This window comes from Bubalus bubalis, chromosome 11 (genome assembly GCF_019923935.1).
Source record: "Bubalus bubalis isolate 160015118507 breed Murrah chromosome 11, NDDB_SH_1, whole genome shotgun sequence".
Taxonomy (NCBI): Eukaryota; Metazoa; Chordata; class Mammalia; order Artiodactyla; family Bovidae; genus Bubalus; species Bubalus bubalis.
The window spans coordinates 82744206-82761715 of NC_059167.1; the positions used below are offsets into that span (position 1 = coordinate 82744206).

General features: G+C 42.0%; 1 protein-coding gene across 3 annotated transcripts in view; it reads right to left on the reverse strand.

Annotated features, from left to right (window-relative positions):
- Nucleotides 1-17510, reverse strand: part of REC114 (REC114 meiotic recombination protein) — a 189711-nt gene that overhangs the window by 111877 nt on the left and 60324 nt on the right. Inside the window, exon 1 of one of the 3 annotated variants that reach the window (XM_044925350.2) lies at nt 3857-4058. The exons of 1 other annotated variant lie outside the window; for it this stretch is intronic. In XM_044925350.2, the coding sequence (XP_044781285.1) occupies nt 3857-4015 (159 nt within the window). In that variant the 5' untranslated portion in view covers nt 4016-4058. Of the gene's footprint in view, nt 1-3856; nt 4059-17510 lie in introns of those variants that run through there. One more of the 3 variants, XM_025296177.3, reaches the window with a different exon arrangement.

The following is a 17510-nucleotide window of genomic DNA, read 5'->3' on the forward strand; positions in this document are numbered from 1 at the left end:
AAAACAACAAAATTCTGTAAAGCAATTATCCTTCAATTTAAAAAAAGTTTATCTGCTTCCAAACTGTGGTTAATTTATCTATAGATAGTAACTTTTCATAAGAATAATTCAATTCAGACAAATAAATCAATATACATATACATCCCATAGTCTATATATAAGATGTCTCAGACTTGACCTTACCTCTCAACCATGACTCCAAGTCTTAGAAGTACTAGCTTTGTTGTACTATTCATTTTTTTCTCTTAATCAACATTTTTGCCTCAGCATTGTGCCCATTGTGATGAAAGTCTTGTCATTAAACAACTATATAGAACAGTATCAGGAAATCAGATTCTCCCCACAATTTTAGGAAAAAATGAAAAAACTCAAAATAGATTCAACCAAGGTTGAACTTAAAAAGTCCCCTAGAGAAAAAAAGACCAGAATGACTCTATTCTCCCAAATAATATATTTTTATGCTTTACCTAACACACATTTCTTTTTTCTTACTGCAGGTACCACATTTTTAAAATAAGAAATTCACATGGGACTTAGTGCAGTTCTTTAGATGGCTCATCTTTTATCATTACTATTGCACAATAGTCACAGAACACATAAAATAGAACAAATCTTGTTTTCTCTTTCGTTTTTCCCTCCCAAAATGACAGACCTAGGCTGAAACTGATCACAGTAGGTAGGATGGCTCGGCACAGATTCAAAGGAAAGTACAAATGTTCAGTTTTCAAAAGCACTGCAAAAGCAAACCTCATCTCTTGTCACTGTAGCTGTGGCTTTATGCCAAACATTTGAAAACTGTTGAAAAGTGCTGCTCCTTAAAAGCAATTATGAAGAGCCTTGCAAAGAAGAGGAAAGAAATGTAATACCTCCTTAGAATGGTCTAATGTCCCTGACCTCCAGGTTGCAAGGTAGGAGTCTAACAGTTACCCAGTTGCATCTGAGGCTGTGCACCCAACAAAGATGCTTGAGGAGAAAGAATTATAAGGGTGTGAAGAGACAGTACTAAGGAACCTGTTGGGCAATTTCAACAATTATGTCCTCAAACGTTTCCATTCTTTCAAGATCCTATTATAGATAAGTGATTCTTCAATTTAATACTATTCATTCAATTTTGCATTTGCAAGCTATACTACAACTTCCCCTTCATGGATCACAGCTTTGTTATGGAAAAGTGGCTTCCTCAATGAAGATATGAGCCATGCCCTGCAGGACCACCCAAGACAAACAGGTCATAATGAGTTCTGACAAAACATGGTCCACTGGAGAAGGAAAAGGCAACCCATTCCAGTATTCTTGCCTGGAGAACCCCATAGACAGTATTAAAGGCAAAAAATATGCTGGAAGAAAAGACCCTGATGCTGGGAAAGACTGAAGGCAAAAGGAAAAGGGTGGTGGTGGGGGGCAGAGGATGAGATGGTTAGACAGCATCACCCACTCAATGGACATGAATCTGAGCAAACTCTGGGAGAAAGTGGAGGACAAAGGAAACTGGAGTGCTACAGTCCATGAGGATGTGAAGAGTCAGACACGACTTAGCGACTGAACAACAACTACTACAATTTCTCAGGATGTGCTCTACAGAATACAACTAAGTATTTAATGCCTTTTTTAGTGGTCTTAGCTCTAATAGTCTAGAAATTGGTGAACAATTCATTATGCCCCATCTCTACTCACATTTACAGACAAATCTCTCCGAAGAATTGTCCACATACATTGGTCACATTTTCTCACTTACTAGTTACTTTTCAGCCCACCCCTATCTGGCTTCCACCCCCTTCATTCTACTGGAACTTCTCTTGGTAAAAACCATTAAGGATCTTCATGTTGCTAAATCCAATGGACACACCTTAGTCATCATTATTCTTCAGTCTGCAGCATCATTCAACAAAGTTAATTGTTCTCTCCCTCTTGTAATAATCTTTTGTAGCTTTGATGGATCTGCCTTCTCCTGGTATCTCCCAACTCTCTGACCCTTGGCAATCTGCTTTAGGGACTCGGTCCCCTCTACCTGTCCTGACCTACCTTGAAGCTTGGTCCTGAAATCTGTATCATCTCTTAACTATAAATGTCACCTTCACGTTGATGACACATTTACCTCTCCAGCCCAGATGTTTTTCCATTCAACATCTCCACCTGGATACTGCATAAATGCATTTAAACCCAATACATCTGAAACTGAAGTCTTGGATCTTTCCTTCACTGTTCTTCCTCCAATGTTTCCCAATCCAGTTGCTCCTGCCAGAAACCCAGGAGCTCTTTATTCTCACCACTCATATCCAGTCAATCTCCAAGTCCTATCATTTTGGCCTCCAAAACATAGCTTTAACATGCCTGGTCTCCCCATCTCTACTGCCATTCTCCCTCCCTATCCTCCCATCCTTGCCATCCTAAGTCATTATCAGCTATTGCCCACTACACCGCAAAAGCATTTTAAGTGATCTTCCTGACTCTACCTGTTGTTATTACTTAGTTGGTAAGTCACGTCCGACTCTTTCGAGACCCCATGGACTCCGCCAGACTCCTCTGTCCATGGGGATTCTCCAGGCAAGAATTCTGGGGAGGGTTGCCACGTCCTCCTCCAGGTGATCTTCCCAACCCAGGGACCAAACCCAGGTCTCCTGTATTGCAGGCGGATTCTTCACCATCTGAGCCACGAGGGAAGCCCAAGAATACTGGAATGGGTAACCTATCCCTTCTCCAGGGGAATCTTCTGAACTCTACTCGTATGCCTCTCCAATTCTGTCTCTACTCTTCAACCAGAGTGATCTTTCAAAGATGACAATGCTCCAACTTAAAACCCTTTAGTGGCTTCCTATTGGTTTTAGGACATTGTTCATAAGGTACCCGCCTACCTATCTAGACAACCTCATCCCATGTTATCTGACCCCTTGTTGTCTAAGCACCAGACTTACTCTTTTTGTCTGTACATTACACTCTCTGAGGTTGTATAGGTGCAGGGCCTTTGCACATGTTGTATCCTCTACCTGAAATTTTCATTCTTTTACTTTTCTCCTACCCACTGCTGCCCAAATCATACCAACATACATACACATGCACAATCCAAAACCTCAGGGTCCACATCCAATAGTGAAACCAGACCCAAAGGAAGTGAATGATCAGCAACCCGTGGCATTAAAACGTATCACCAGGACAAAATAAAACAATAATGACAATATCAGTAAACACTTATATAACTTTATACGAGGCACTGTTTGAGGGATTTATATATATATTAACTTAAAGCTCACAACCATACTACCCAGTGGGTACCATTATTATCTCTAATTTAAGATAAGGTAAACAAGGTATGAAGAAAGCTGAGCACCAAAGAATTGATGCTTTTGAACTGTGGTGTTGGAGAAGACTCTTGAGAGTCCTTTGGACTGCAAGGAGATCCAACCAGTCCATCCTAAAGGAGATCAGTCCTGGGTGTTCACTGGAGGGACTGATGCTGAAGCTGAAACTCCCAATACTTTGGCCACCTCACGTGAAGAGTTGACTCATTGGAAAAGACCCTGATGCTGGGAGGGATTCGGGGCAGGAGGAGAAGGGGATGACAGAGGATGAGATGGTTGGATGGCATCACCGACTCAATGGACGTGAGTCTGAGTGAACTCCGGGAGTTGGTGATGGACAGGGAGGCCTGGCCTGCTGTGATTCATGGGGTCGCAAAGAGTCGGACACGACTGAGTGACTGAACTGAACTGAAACAAGGTAGGGGCTTCCTAGGTGTCTCAGTGTTAAGAATCCACCTGCCAATGGAAGAAACACAGTGCCTCAGGAACCAGGCTGCAGTCGTCCTTCCTTCCCTGCGCCGGGTGAGAGCCTCCCAACCCTTCCCGCCCTCAGGCCTCACCTTCCAAGTCGGGGAAGAAGCCATCCCAGCTTCTTGGCCAGGCCCAGGAGGCTCCCCAGTGCCTGAGGGCATGAAGCGGCCATACCGTTGCAAAGGCCACTGTGCCGCCTCTCCTACTGGTAACCCGAGACCCGCGTGCTCTTTTCCCGCCTCCGCCATGTTTCTCTTCCTGGCTTGGGCAGTCGCAGCACGCCTGTCAATCGGTGCAGCTAACCAATCAGAAAGCGAAGTGACCCAATGCCCACCCTCCCCCAGAGTGGAAGCCAATGGACAAGCCCCAGAGACTCGTGTGAGGGTGGGGCGGATGGGGAGTCAGGGTTGTCCTCTGGTTAAGGGCGTAGCTCTGGACCTTGAGCATCTTCTCATGGTGGTGGGCAAAGTGGTTTTGGTAACTTCCACCTTGAAGTGAAACTGTGACGCTTATAAATGGTAGTTGGCCTTTCAGTAGTTCCGGCCCTCAACTTCCGTCAGGCAGCCCAGGACATCTTCTGCCGCTCTGATAACTGGCCTTGTGATTTCTACACACTGGGACTAGGCTAGCTCTCTGCACTATGGACAAGTGTGGTTTCCTTTTTCACAGCAGCCTTTCAGATGACAACAGCCCTGCCCACCTCAACCCCACCAAAACACAGCCGCAATTCCACCCACCAGTCAGGAAACCCATCTTCCTGCGGCCCCTAGACATATTCCCTCCAGATGGTCTGTGGCTGCTAAGTCGCTTCAGTCGTGTCCGACTCTGTGTGGCCCCATACACGGCAGCCCACCAGGCTCCCCCGTCCCTGGGATTCTCCAGGCAAGAACACTGGAGTGGGTTGCCATTTCCTCCTCCGATGCATGAAAGTGAAAAGTGAAAGTGAAGTCGCTCAGTCGTGCCTGACTGTTAGCGACCCCATGGACTGCAGCCTACCAGGCTCCTCCATCCATGGGATTTTCCAGGCAAGAGTACTGGAGTGGGGTGCCATTGCCTTCTCCCCAGACAATCTAGTTCTCTTTTAAAAAGAGAGGAGCAAATGGGTGGGATGTTGCCAACGATGAAAGGGGAGGCTCAAACAGCAGGTGCATCTCAGTAACAGGTCTGAATGATTTATAATCAACAAAGCACTTCTACATCTGTTATTTGTTCTCTCAACAACCTTGTGGTAAATTAAAGCAAAACAGAGATTATTACTCTCATGGAATAGATGGAGATGCAAATAATGTCCTGAGAGTAGAAGCAATTTGTGCAGCCGGTGTAGAACTGTGGACTCTGCAGTCTCTCCTTGAGTCCATCCCACTTGCAAAGAATTTGGGTATCTATGCAGGCTGGGTCCGGAGAAGGCACTGGCGACCCACTTCAGTACTCTTGCCTGGAAAATTCCATGGACGGAGAAGCCTGGTAGGCTACTGTCCATGGGGTTGCTAAGAGTCGGACACGACTGAGCGACCTCACTTTCACTTTTCACTTTCATGCATTGGAGAAGGAAATGGCAACCCACTCTAGTGTTCTTGCCTGGAGAATCCCAGGGACAAGGGAGCCTGGTGGGCTGCCGTGTATGGGGTTGCACCGAGTCGGACACGACTGACACGACTTAGCAGCAGGCTGGGTCAAATTGGAAGCATCGTGTATGGAAGATGGAAGCTGTGTTAATCCAATACATAAAGTTAAAATGCAGAAAAAATTTAAAACCATGCATTTAAAAGGGTATTAAATGCATAGGCCATGGTTGGAGAAGTGGTCATTTATTCACTCAACAAAACACCTTTAAATGTCTACAGTATATAGCTATGTTAGTAACTACAGGGGTTATGGAAATATGTTAGGCATGAATCTAGCCTTGTAGGACCTTAGGATCTAATAAAGAAGACAAAGTGAGGTACATGATGTCTGACGTTAATGCCAAGTGAAAGGTGCTTTAAGGATTCAGGTAATGTAAAACTCTACAATCTGGAATGGCAGTGGCATTTCAGTCCCAACTTGAAAGGTCAGTAAAAGCATCCCAAGGGAAGATGGATGAAACTGGTATTCCAGGTGGAGGGCAAGTTGAAGAGCAAAGTTGCAGAGATGAGGATAGTGACATAACCAGCAAGAATGCAAGGGGTTTTAAGGAAGATGAAGCCACAAAGATGAGTTAGGCAAAAGAGCACTGAACAGCAGCTAAGGAAAGTGAATTTTACTTGGTAGATGGTGAAAAGTATGGAAAATTGACATAAAGAAGTGACACTATCACAGTGGTGGTCCAGGCAGGCTCATCTTTGAGGGGCATGTAGAATAACTTGCATTCAAGATAAGGGGTATTTGTTAGTTATCTTTCCATTAGTCCAGTAGAGCTTGAAGGGGTCAGATTTGAGAAATGGCTTCGGAAGGTCCTTAAATGACACAGCAGTACTGCATTTAATATAGTAGTAAATGGTTAGAAACTTGGTTTGAATCCCAATTCTATCACTTGCCAGCTGTGTGACCTTGGGATGTCACTTTACCTCTCTGTGAAACAGAGTTAGCCAATACCAATCTTCCAGGGTCTTAGGGAGTATAAAGTAAGATCATCTGTGGGAAAATTCTTGGTAAATTACAAAGCAGTACATGTGTGGGTACTTTCTGTTTGTGGGGTTAAAGTGACTTTCCATGCAGCCCCATAGGCAGGAGGATGGGGATGGGAGCCTGATATTCGATTTCAGAGGCGCTCACCTTCCAGGTCCCTGGCTGCGGATGCTGTCAGACACCCTTCACAGGAGCAGATGGTGCTCACAGTTGGGACCCTGTCAGTGCCCAAGGACACCTAGGGCCCTGCTGGGCTCCCACCTGCAAGCTCCCTTCCTAGACAAAGCACCTGTGCTAGAGCTTCTGGGGCCACCAGCATCTGCCAAGAATGGATCATGTCTGCAGAGGGAGATACAAAGCCACAGCTCAATACAAAGCCACAGCTCAATGCACAGAGCTCTTAAAAACCTCTGATATTAACAAATGTGACTTGAGCATTCACGAGATCCCAGACACAGTAGTAGGTGCTGGGAATACAGAAGATAAAACAGATGTTCTGTCCACCTGAAGCTTACGACCGAGGGACTGAAGGGGTGGGATAGACAGAACACAAATTAATCCATGTTTTTAATGGCCATTGTGTTTTCTTTTTTAAAGATATGTCTGTAATATTTATTAAGGTATAATTTTATACAATAAAAAACACAGATCTTATATATTCAATTAGGCAAGTTTTAACACCTGTATACATTCATGTAAGCACCATCCAAAAAAGATGAGGAACATTTCCGAACTTGGAACACCAAGTTCCCTTAGGAGTGCCTCCTTCCAGTCAGTCTCCAACTCCCAGGGGCAACCATTGGTCTGATTTTTTTTCCACTGGTCTGACTTTAATCACTGTAGATAAGCTTTTTTATTTCTGGACTTTATACATAAATATCTATGTATGTGCTCAGTCACTCCATTGTGTCCAACTCTTTGCAACCCCATGGACTACAGTCTGCCAGGTTCCTCTGTCCATGGGATTTTCCAGGGAAGAATACTGGAGTGGGTTGCCATTTCCTCCTCCAAGGGATCTTCCCAACCCAGGGACTGAACCCATATCTCCTGGACCTCCTGTATTACCACTGAGCTACCTGGGAAGCCATATATATATATAAAAACCACAAGATATATTCTTTTGCATCTGCTTCTTTTGTTCAGTGTAATTTTGTCTTTTAGCTTTATCCATGTTGTATAAACCAGTAGCTCATTTCTTTTTAGTGATGAATAGCATTCTGTTGCATGATTATATCACGATTTGTTCCTCACTTGTTGATGGGCATTTGAATTGTTTTCTGTTTGCTTGGCTTTTTAAGCTGTTGTAAACATTTTTTGTATTAGTCTTTTTTTGTAGAGATGTGCTGTCATTTATCTTCATTAAATACCAAGGAATGGAATTTCTAGTTTCCAGAGATAGATATGTTTAACCCCATAAAAACTGCCGAAGAGTTCTTCACAGTGGTTGTACCATTTTGTACTCCTACCAGCAAAATATGAAAGTTCTAGTTATCCATGCTGACATTTGCATGTCAAGTCCTTTCAATTTTAGCAACTCTAGTGGACCTATAGTAACATCTCACTGTGGTTTTAATTTGCATTTCCCTGATATCGAATGATGTTGAGTCCCATTTCAAACAGCTTACTGGCCATTTGTGTATTTTATTTCATGAAGTATGTGTTCAAATCTTTATCATTACCGATGTGTAGGGGGTTCTTTATTAGATACAAGTTTGTTGTTAGATATATGTATTGAAAATACTCTTCCCATTCTATTACTTGTCCTTTCATTTTCTTAACAATGTTTTCCAAAGAGCAGAAGTATTTAATTCTGAATGAAGTCAATTTTATTAATTTTTAAGGGTTTTTTTTTAGTGTTTTTTGTGTCCTGCCTAAGAAATCTCTGACTACTCTGAGGCTGTACATATATTCTCCTATGTTTTCATCTGAAACCTTTATAGTTCTGTCTTTTACATCTAGACATATGATCCTCCTTGCATTAAATTGTTTGCATGAACTGAAGTGAGAATTAAGGTTCATCTTTTTTTGCATTGACATATAATTACTGTTATACAGGAACTGCCCTCAACCAATGACCGATGGAAACTGGGATATAAATACCCCAATTTCCTCACTCCTCAGGTGGGACAACTCTGAGATTTGTGTAATATCCCATTCCCCAGGCCTCACCCGTGGGATCAGGTTCCAGTTACCCATGATATAACTTCTTGGTAATGATTCTTTTTTTGGCTTCCCTGCCTCCCTCTCCTACTAGTGTTTCCTGTAATCTCCTCTCAAATAAATTGCTTGCACTTAAATTTTGGTCCCAGCATCTGTTTCTCGGGGAAGCCAAACTAAGACAGTGACAAACAAGGCAGACAGTTCCCTGCCTTCATATATTTAGCAATAATTTAGGCACACGTAAGAAGATGGTACAAAAGGCATTAAGAGGAGAGAGAAGTCACATCCAAAGCAGACCCTTCAATACCTTGCTGACCAACAGCAGGAGAACAACAGTATTTGTGATCAGGACTCATGCATGACAGGTGACTATGAGCTACTCTGATCCCCTCTTAGAAGACTGTTACTAGCTTTTTTAAACTTTTTTTTTTACCCAAATCCTTTTACTGTGTAACTCTATTTTGTAGGTGGCACGATGACAGAGATGCTTGTCTCCTGAGTAGTCAGCATCATATTGGAGGCAAGCTGCAGGGCTAGTTTCAGAATCCTAGCGAGTCTTTTTCAAAACAGGCTAGGGACCCCATGTATACCCTCTTGCTAGGAGGATGAGACAGCAAAGAAAATGATGACTTCAGTCTCCTAGACGACAGAGAAATACACATCTTTACTCTGCCTGCTGTGTCCCTCAGCCACAGCTCCAGGAACCACACAGGGACTGGAAACTGCAGGCGCTGCTGGTGTCTGTGGGGTTTCCCAGAAGAGCCCTGTTTGCATAAGTCAAGCCAGGTGAGGTGTCTCCATGATGTCAGACCTGGGGATGCTGTGTAAGAAGGGGATGTTTCTGTGGAACTCTACACACACTGGTAAAAAGCAATTATTTTCAGGTTTCTGCTCTGTTTCTTTCACAGGCAAAAACTAACTGCTCCATTTCAGGTAATTGAAGGGATTTCAACGTGACTGGGCACAGACAATCCCAACCTGTCCACAGGTTGCTGATCATTGGCACAACATGAAGAGAGATTAACACAGACTCTTTCCATTTATTAAACACACAGAGAATAATAATAAGCTAGTAAAATGTTTGCCTGCTGGTAGATTTAGGGGCACATTTTACCAAGTTGGATTAGAGTCAGAAAGAGGAACTTCAAGCAAACCCTAAAGAAAGACTATGAATTTCCACTTTGAAGGGCGGGTTTATATTTTACTTAGGTTGGAATCCAGAGTTCCTGGCACATGGTAGGTCCCCAATTATTTTTAACAAAAAGATTGCACATTTTAATATGGAAGAGTGAAAGGGATAATTTAAAAGTCATTTTGAGGATATAAAGCACTGATGTGGGGGAGGTGGTTTATAACCCTTTCCTATCTTTGTCTCCACACAAGTTGGAACAAGAAGAAACATCTTCAGCCATATCAGTGAAGCTAAAGTTGAGGAAGAAATTTTTGTACCTCAAAATCTCAGTCTCAGAGCTGTGTATTCAGGAAATTTACAACCCCAAAGCCTACAAATATGTAATCATATATAGGAGCATAGACAGGAAGACCCCCTTGAAGTCTTTCCCAATTTGATGCATCACTTATTCCATCATTTGTTGCCTGACCCAGGAGAAGTCATTTAACGCACCTCTAAAGTGTGAGGCTGCGATATTTGCAATTTACGCCTCAGAGGACAGATGAGAGCCTCATAAAGAAAACGCTTTGTGCTGGAGAATGACTCAGCAGAAGCATTTCTGAGCTTCGTTATTGAGAATATTTTGAATATTTGAGTCTGTAGCCATTGCAGTCGCACCTCCAGCAGATGGTAGGTTACGGTTGGCAGAAGCCAGGAGGTCAACATTCTCAGGGCACCCCAGGGAACGGTCAGGGCCCCTTGCACCGTTTTCTCACACCGAAGGCTTCAGCCCTGAGAGTGGCACAATATGTTTTCAAATGAAAATCCTTTCCCCAGGGGAGCATTCTAATAATAAACTGAGAGACCCTGAGGAAGGGCGATTTTATTTTTTTTGAGTGGTTTTGTTTGAGTTCAGCTAATTTGTTCATTCATTGATTCAGCAAGCATTTGTTGGGCTTTCTCTGTGTCAGACACTAAGCAAGGTAACAGAGAAACAAATCTGAGTTGGACACAGCTCTTCTATTGAAAATGCTTATAGTCTGACAGAGGGATAGACACAGGTAATTTGCAATGTAATGTGGAAGATACACACTAAAGGGACAGACCAGGTATCATGCTGGTGCAATTAAGGAGTGATGCATTCAAATGGGAGCAGTAGGAAAGGTGTGCCGAAGAATAGAGACTCTTTTTTTGTCTTGTGGTAAAATTCACATAACACAAAATTCATTATTTTAGCCATTATAAAGTGTGCAATTCAGTGGCATTTAGTCCATTTACAATGTTGTGAAACCATCACCACTATCTAGTTTTGGGATATTCTCATCACCCCAAAAGGAAACACCATACCTCCTATTAGTCATTCCCCCTTTTCTGCTCCCCCAGTTCCTAGAAGCCATCAGTCTGCTTTCTGTCTCTATGGATTTGCCTGTTCTGGATATTTCATATAAATAGCATTATACAATAGACAGCCTTTCATGTTGGGCTTCTTATACTTAGTATATTTTCAAGGTCTGTCCATGTAATTGCACGTATCATCAGTACTTCATTCTCTTTATTGGTTGACTAATACTCCATTATATAAGTATACCACATTTTGTTTACCATTTATCAGTTGATGGACATTTGGGGGTATATTGACCTTGATGGGGACTCTTGAACAGTGCTTTATTGATCTGAATAAAAATGGCTTTGCTATCCTTGTAAAGCAAAGCAACACGGACTTCCAGGCACCATAGTATACAGTTGTTTACTGCTCTACAACTTCTTCCATCTCCAGAAACATAGCAAGGACAGGTCGAATATTAAAAGATAACCAAAAAGAGATAACTGGGATCAAAGGCAAGGGAAGCATCTCTGGGACCAGAAATTTGCAACAGTGAGCAAGGGTGAAAGCCAAGGGCATGCTGGGCTCCAAGTCTGGATCCAGACAATGGTGGCAGGAGACCCATTCCAAAAAAGAAACAGGAGCCAAACAGCTCCACACAAGGCCGGAACAGAGTCAGGCTCCCTGCGTGAAGCCAGGAGTAGGAGTCAGTGCCCCTTCTTTGAGGGGGGCTTAGCAAGGCTGCCACCCTGCCTCTTGGTGTAACTGTTTCCAGGTCAATAGGAACCTGAGGAGACAGCAGAACAGACACAACATCACAACCAGAAACTAAGCCAAGTCTCCTGCAGGCTCTGAGATTGGATAGCCCCAAGTTGCAGCAGGAGAGGGGTGCTGAAACGTGCCTATATCGGTTCTGGACTGGGACTTGGGGAGTTAGAGGAAGGCACGAGCACACCCCTTCCACTACTAGAAAGTAAAGGAAAGAGTGATGTATAACTGATTCACTTTGTATGGCAGAAAGTAATACAATATTGTAAATCAACTATGCTCCAATAAATTTTTTAATTAAAAAAATAAAAGGAAAGGTGAAAAAGCAGAGAATTTCCCTGCTTTAAGGTCACTTAAAATGACCTTAAAAATCAAAAGTCTAAAACACATGAGGACATCTAATTCTAAGAAAGACAATAGAAGCAACAATAAGAAGACAAACTCACTTCTGAAAAAATTTAATCGAAAAACACAGACTGACAAAAATGTTTTAAAATGATAAATACAACATGGGTGAATATAATTCATAGATTATATTATAAATCATATATAACAATTAAAGTTGTATTGAAAGTGAAATTCGCTCAGTTGTGTCCGACTCTTTGCTACCCCATGGACTATAAAGTCCATGGAATTCTCCAGGCCAGAATACTGGAATGAGTAGCCTTTCCCGTCTCCAGAGGATCTTCCCAACCCAGGGATCGAACCAATGCAGGGAACTCCTACTCCTGCATTGCAGGCGGATTCTTTACCAGCTAAGCCACCAGGGAAGCCTATATAATAATACAGATAATATAATACTGAAAAAAGCTGGACACAAGAGTATACAATACATGCTTACACTGACATAATGTGAAACAAAAAACATACTACAAACTAATCTATGATGTTAGAAGTCAGGAGAGTGGTTATCCTTGAAACAGAGCCCAAAGGGGTGCTAGAAATGTTTCATTTCTTAACTTGGGTGCTTGTTACATAAATGTCTTCACTTCATGAAAAGCCACTGTTACATATATAGTCAATCCTTTTTATTTGCCGATTTTATATTTGCAAATTTGGCTACTCATTAAACTTTCCTTGTAACTCCCCCAATCAATATTTGCCTCCCCTTTATGGTCCTTCATAGACTTACACATTGAGGGGAAAATTCTGAGTCATCAAATCCTTGTAGTCCCACCAAAGATGGAACAAGGCAACACTCGGCCTTCTTGTTTCAACTCTCATATCATAAATTAGAATACTTTTTGTAGTCTACCTACTGTGACATTTTTTCATATGCTTTTTGTTGGTGATTTCACTGTTTGAAATGACTCCCAATCGTAACGCTGAAGTGCTGGCTGGTGTTCCTGAGCTCAGGCAGAGATGTGCCTTATGAAGAAAGTAAGTGTGTTTGGGCTTCCCTGGTGGCTTAGACAGTAAAGAACCCGCCTGCAATGTGGGAGACCTGGGTTGGGAAGAACCCCTGGAGGACAGCATGGCAACCCATTCCAGTATTCTTACATGGACATAGGAGCCTGGCGGGCTACAGTCCATGGAATTGCAAAGAGTCGGACACAGCCGAGCAACTAAGCACAGATAAGCATCCTTCAGACATGAGTTATAGTATTGTTGGCTTTGAATTCTGTGTTAATGAATCAACAAATTAAAAACTTGCAAGCAAGACATTTTCCTGGTCTCTGCTTTGTGGGTGAATCTACACTATGACATGCTTCCCTGGTGACTCAGAGGCTAGGAAATCTGCCTATAATTCAAAGACCGAGATATGATCCCTGGATTGGGAAGATCCCCTGGAGAAGGGAATGGCTACCCACTCCAGTATTCTGTCCTGGAGAATTCCATGGACTATGTAGTCTCTGGAATTGCAAAAAGTCAGACACAACTGAGCAACTTTCACAGAGAGCTACACTGTTACATCAAAGATTCCCAAATTTATCATAATTACAAAAAAAAACCCACCTTCTTTATTCTTTTATGTGTTTCCATGTAACCATGTGTAATTTATCCTCTAGGGTGTAAACCTAAAAATATTATTGCTCAATCACATGTGTGCATTTCCAATTTTATTAGCAATCCTCAAGTTATTTTCTCATGTGGTTGTACTAATTTAAACCATTGTCCATACTGTTGAAAATTCACATTTCCCCACATCTTCTTCAATATTGATATTGTCTGTTTTAATTTTTGCAAATAGTCATTATTGTTTAGATATCCACTTCCATGATCACTAGTGAAATCAAGCAGCTCTTCATAAACTCACTGCCCATTTTGTTTTCTTCTTATGTAAATTCCTTGTTCAGCTCCTTTGCCCATTTTATATTAAGTGTGTCTTTTTGTTATTAATTTATAGCAGTTCTTCATATATTCTAGATACTCTTCCTTTGTCTGTTAAATATGTTGTGAATATTTTTACTGGTGTTTTAGTTGTGTTCTAAGTTTGTCTATGATAATTAGTTTTTATTTTTAATGGATTCAAATCAATTTTTTCCTTTATTGTTCATAATTTTTGTGCCTTATTTAAGACATCTTTTTTTTTTCTTAGAATCTCATAATGATATTTACTTATTTTCCCTTCTCACAGTTTTACAGTTTGGTTTCACATTTAGGTCTAATACATCTGAAATTTATTTTCATGCATGGTGTGAGGAATCAGTGTTTTTGAGCTAATAAGCATTGAGAAGAAGCTTTTTTTTTTTTGCAAAAACATCTTGGCATTTTGCAAAATGCACATGTGTCAGACTAGAAATGGCAGAAAGTTTGCAAAGGAGGGAGGAAGCAGAAAGAAACTGGGGATAGTAGAGGAATTCCATGTATCGTTCAATTGTGAGTGCTGCGACCTTGTGTAGGCAAAGCAATCACACAACAACCACTCTGAAGAGGTTTATGGTGGGTCTCAGTTGTCTACAGTGGAATATTAACGAATATTTTTCCATCCCCTCACCCCCTCTAGTCAGTTGAAATATGTTCTGGGACATTGTGAAAACTATGAGAAAAGAAAATAAGTAGTTTTATTCTGAACTAAACACAGTGAAAAAAAGGAGGTCTGCAGCAAGAAGATCACATTGCAAAGACTAATGGGTTGGGAATTTTCTGCTATTTTGGAATAGCTTTGAAGCTTATATTCATTCATTCATTCAAAACACATGTATTGATCACCTGCTCTATTTCAAGCAGTATTTTGGGTACACAAAATACTCCTGTGTATCTTGGGTACACAGGAGCTATAGATGAATAAGTCCCACTTCTTGCCCTCAGTGAGCTCCCTTCTAGGCAAAAACACAAATACAAGGAAATAAGTCTCCATCCTAGGTGATAAATGTGAAAAAACAAACAAACAAACAAACAAACCAACTACAGGGTACCACACAAACTTAGCACAGAGCACAGAGGAATGATGTTTTCAGGTCCAGGAAGGCAGGAGATCAAAGACATGTTCCTGGAGAAGCTAACACATGAGCAACAACACATGAAGCGAACGAAACAAACATGGGCTGAAATTTACCTTCTTTTGCATAAATCCCTAAATTTCTTTCATTCGCTAAGAAAGTTTTTAGTTAAGCGCCTACTGTGTGCCAGGTGGTAGAGACACAAGAGGAACACTTGTGAAAAGATGGTCATGCATACTTAAAACTAATACAATGTTACATATGAATTGTATTTGAGGGGAAAAAGGGCAGACAGAAGTACAGAGGTTGATAAGACAAATCCTCCAATGGAGAGTAGTACCCAGGTCCAGCACCCAATTCTGTCTGGGAGAATCAGAGAAGAGGGGCCCAAGAAATATGTGGTTCTTGGGTTCAAACTTGATAGGTGAATGGAAAGTTTGCCAGGCAGAAAGGTGGGAAGGTGTCCATTCCGTGGAGGTTGTAGGATATAATGCAAGAAGCCTGATCACAACCTCCCTTCCAGCTGCCTCATCCATAGATCTGACTCAGAGAAGAAAAGCAAAGCCATTCTCTGAAGTATTGTGGCCACTGATTGCACAAGAGATGACCTCCTGACAAGTAGATAAGGTCTAATGCAGTAACTGGGCACAAAGGGCTTTGCACAATTAGCAGGTACTGGAAACTGAATTCAGTCTAAATTCCTTAAGAATTTAGAGAATACAGAGTATTCTGTATTCACTTTATTAGCTAATGAAAGAAATTTAGGGATTTATGCAAAAGAAGGTAAATTTCAGCCCATGTTTGTTTCGTTCGCTTCATGTGTTGTTGCTCATGTGTTAGCTTCTCCAGGAACATGTCTTTGATCTCCTGCCTTCCTGGACCTGAAAACATCATTCCTCTGTGCTCTGTGCTAAGTTTGTGTGGTACCCTATAGTTGGTTTGTTTGTTTGTTTTTTCACATTTATCACCTAGGATGGAGACTGCGCTGTCCAGTCAGAGTAGAAGCCTGTGCTCAGAGATAAGAGGGCACCTGGTTAAAGCCTCTGGTGCCTGGAGTACCCTCAAGTCCTGGAGAGCTTTTTGATGCTAGATCAGTCCACTAGTAGCCTCATGACTCTAGGTCTTATAGTCAAGCCCTGCACAACTGCTCACACTCATATACAGTGTACAAAGTAATAGAGAGGGTAGCAAGACATTTTAGGGAACTTGTGAAAAATGAAAGTGTTAGTCACTCAGTCGTGTCCAACTGTTTGGGACCCCATAGCCCTCCAGGCTCCTCTGTCCATAGAATTCTCCAGGCAAGAATACTGGAGTGGGTAGTCATTTCCTTCTGATCCAGGGATCAAACCCTGGTCTCCCCATTGCGGGCAAGTTCTTTACTGTCTGAGCCACCAGGGAACTTGGAATCTAGGGCAACTCCGGGTAAGATATAAGAAAGGTCACGGACTTCCCTGGTGGGCCAGTAGCTAAGGCTTCACGCTCCAATGCAGAGGCCCTGGGTTTACTCCATGGCCAGGGAACTAGGTCCCACATGCCACAACTAAGAGTCTTCATGCTGCAACTGGAGATCCCCCACGTGCCACAACTAAAAGGTCCTGAATGCCAGCAAATAAGACCCACTGCACCAAATAAGTGAATGAAATTTTTTTTAATTAAAAGATGAAAGTCATAAGAGTTCATGGCTACTGAGTGTTCACTATGTGCCAGGATTGTTTTAAGTGCTTCACAAATATAAACTCTTCTAATTCTTAAAAGAGCTCCATGAAGTGCTATTAGCCCATTTACCAGTAAGGAAATGCAGGGACAGAGATGTAAAACAATACGCAATGCACAGCTATTAAGTGGCAAAGAATTTGAATGTAGGTGGTTTGACTTAGCCACCAAACCACACCCATTCTAGAGAATTAAAAGATGTTGCTGTAGAGGCAAGCAGGGGACAGATCATGAAAGACCTTGTATGCCTTGCTAAGGAGTCTACATAATTCAACAGAGCAGTCCTGCATTTATCTGTTTTATATATTGCACTTCTGTTTGAAGATTTCATTTAGATACAGGGTCTGCTTCTAAAACTGCAAAGGCAGTGGCAGTGACTGAGGAATTTTGAGTTAGAGTGTGATGTGGTCTTTTGATTTGCCTTTTAGAAAGATCAAGCTGGCAGCAGTATGAAGAGTGAACAGGCGGTATCTACAACTAGAGGGAAGGCCATTGCAATGTTCCAGATGAGAGATGAACAGGCTTGATGAAGAGTAGGGTAGCAGGAATATGTATGCAATGTATTTAGGAGGGGGACTCAATAGGACAGAAGAGACTGATTGAATGTGGAGGAAGAGAATAGGGGGCCCAGGAGGCTAGGACTTCACACTCCATAGTCAAGGGCATGCTTCACACAT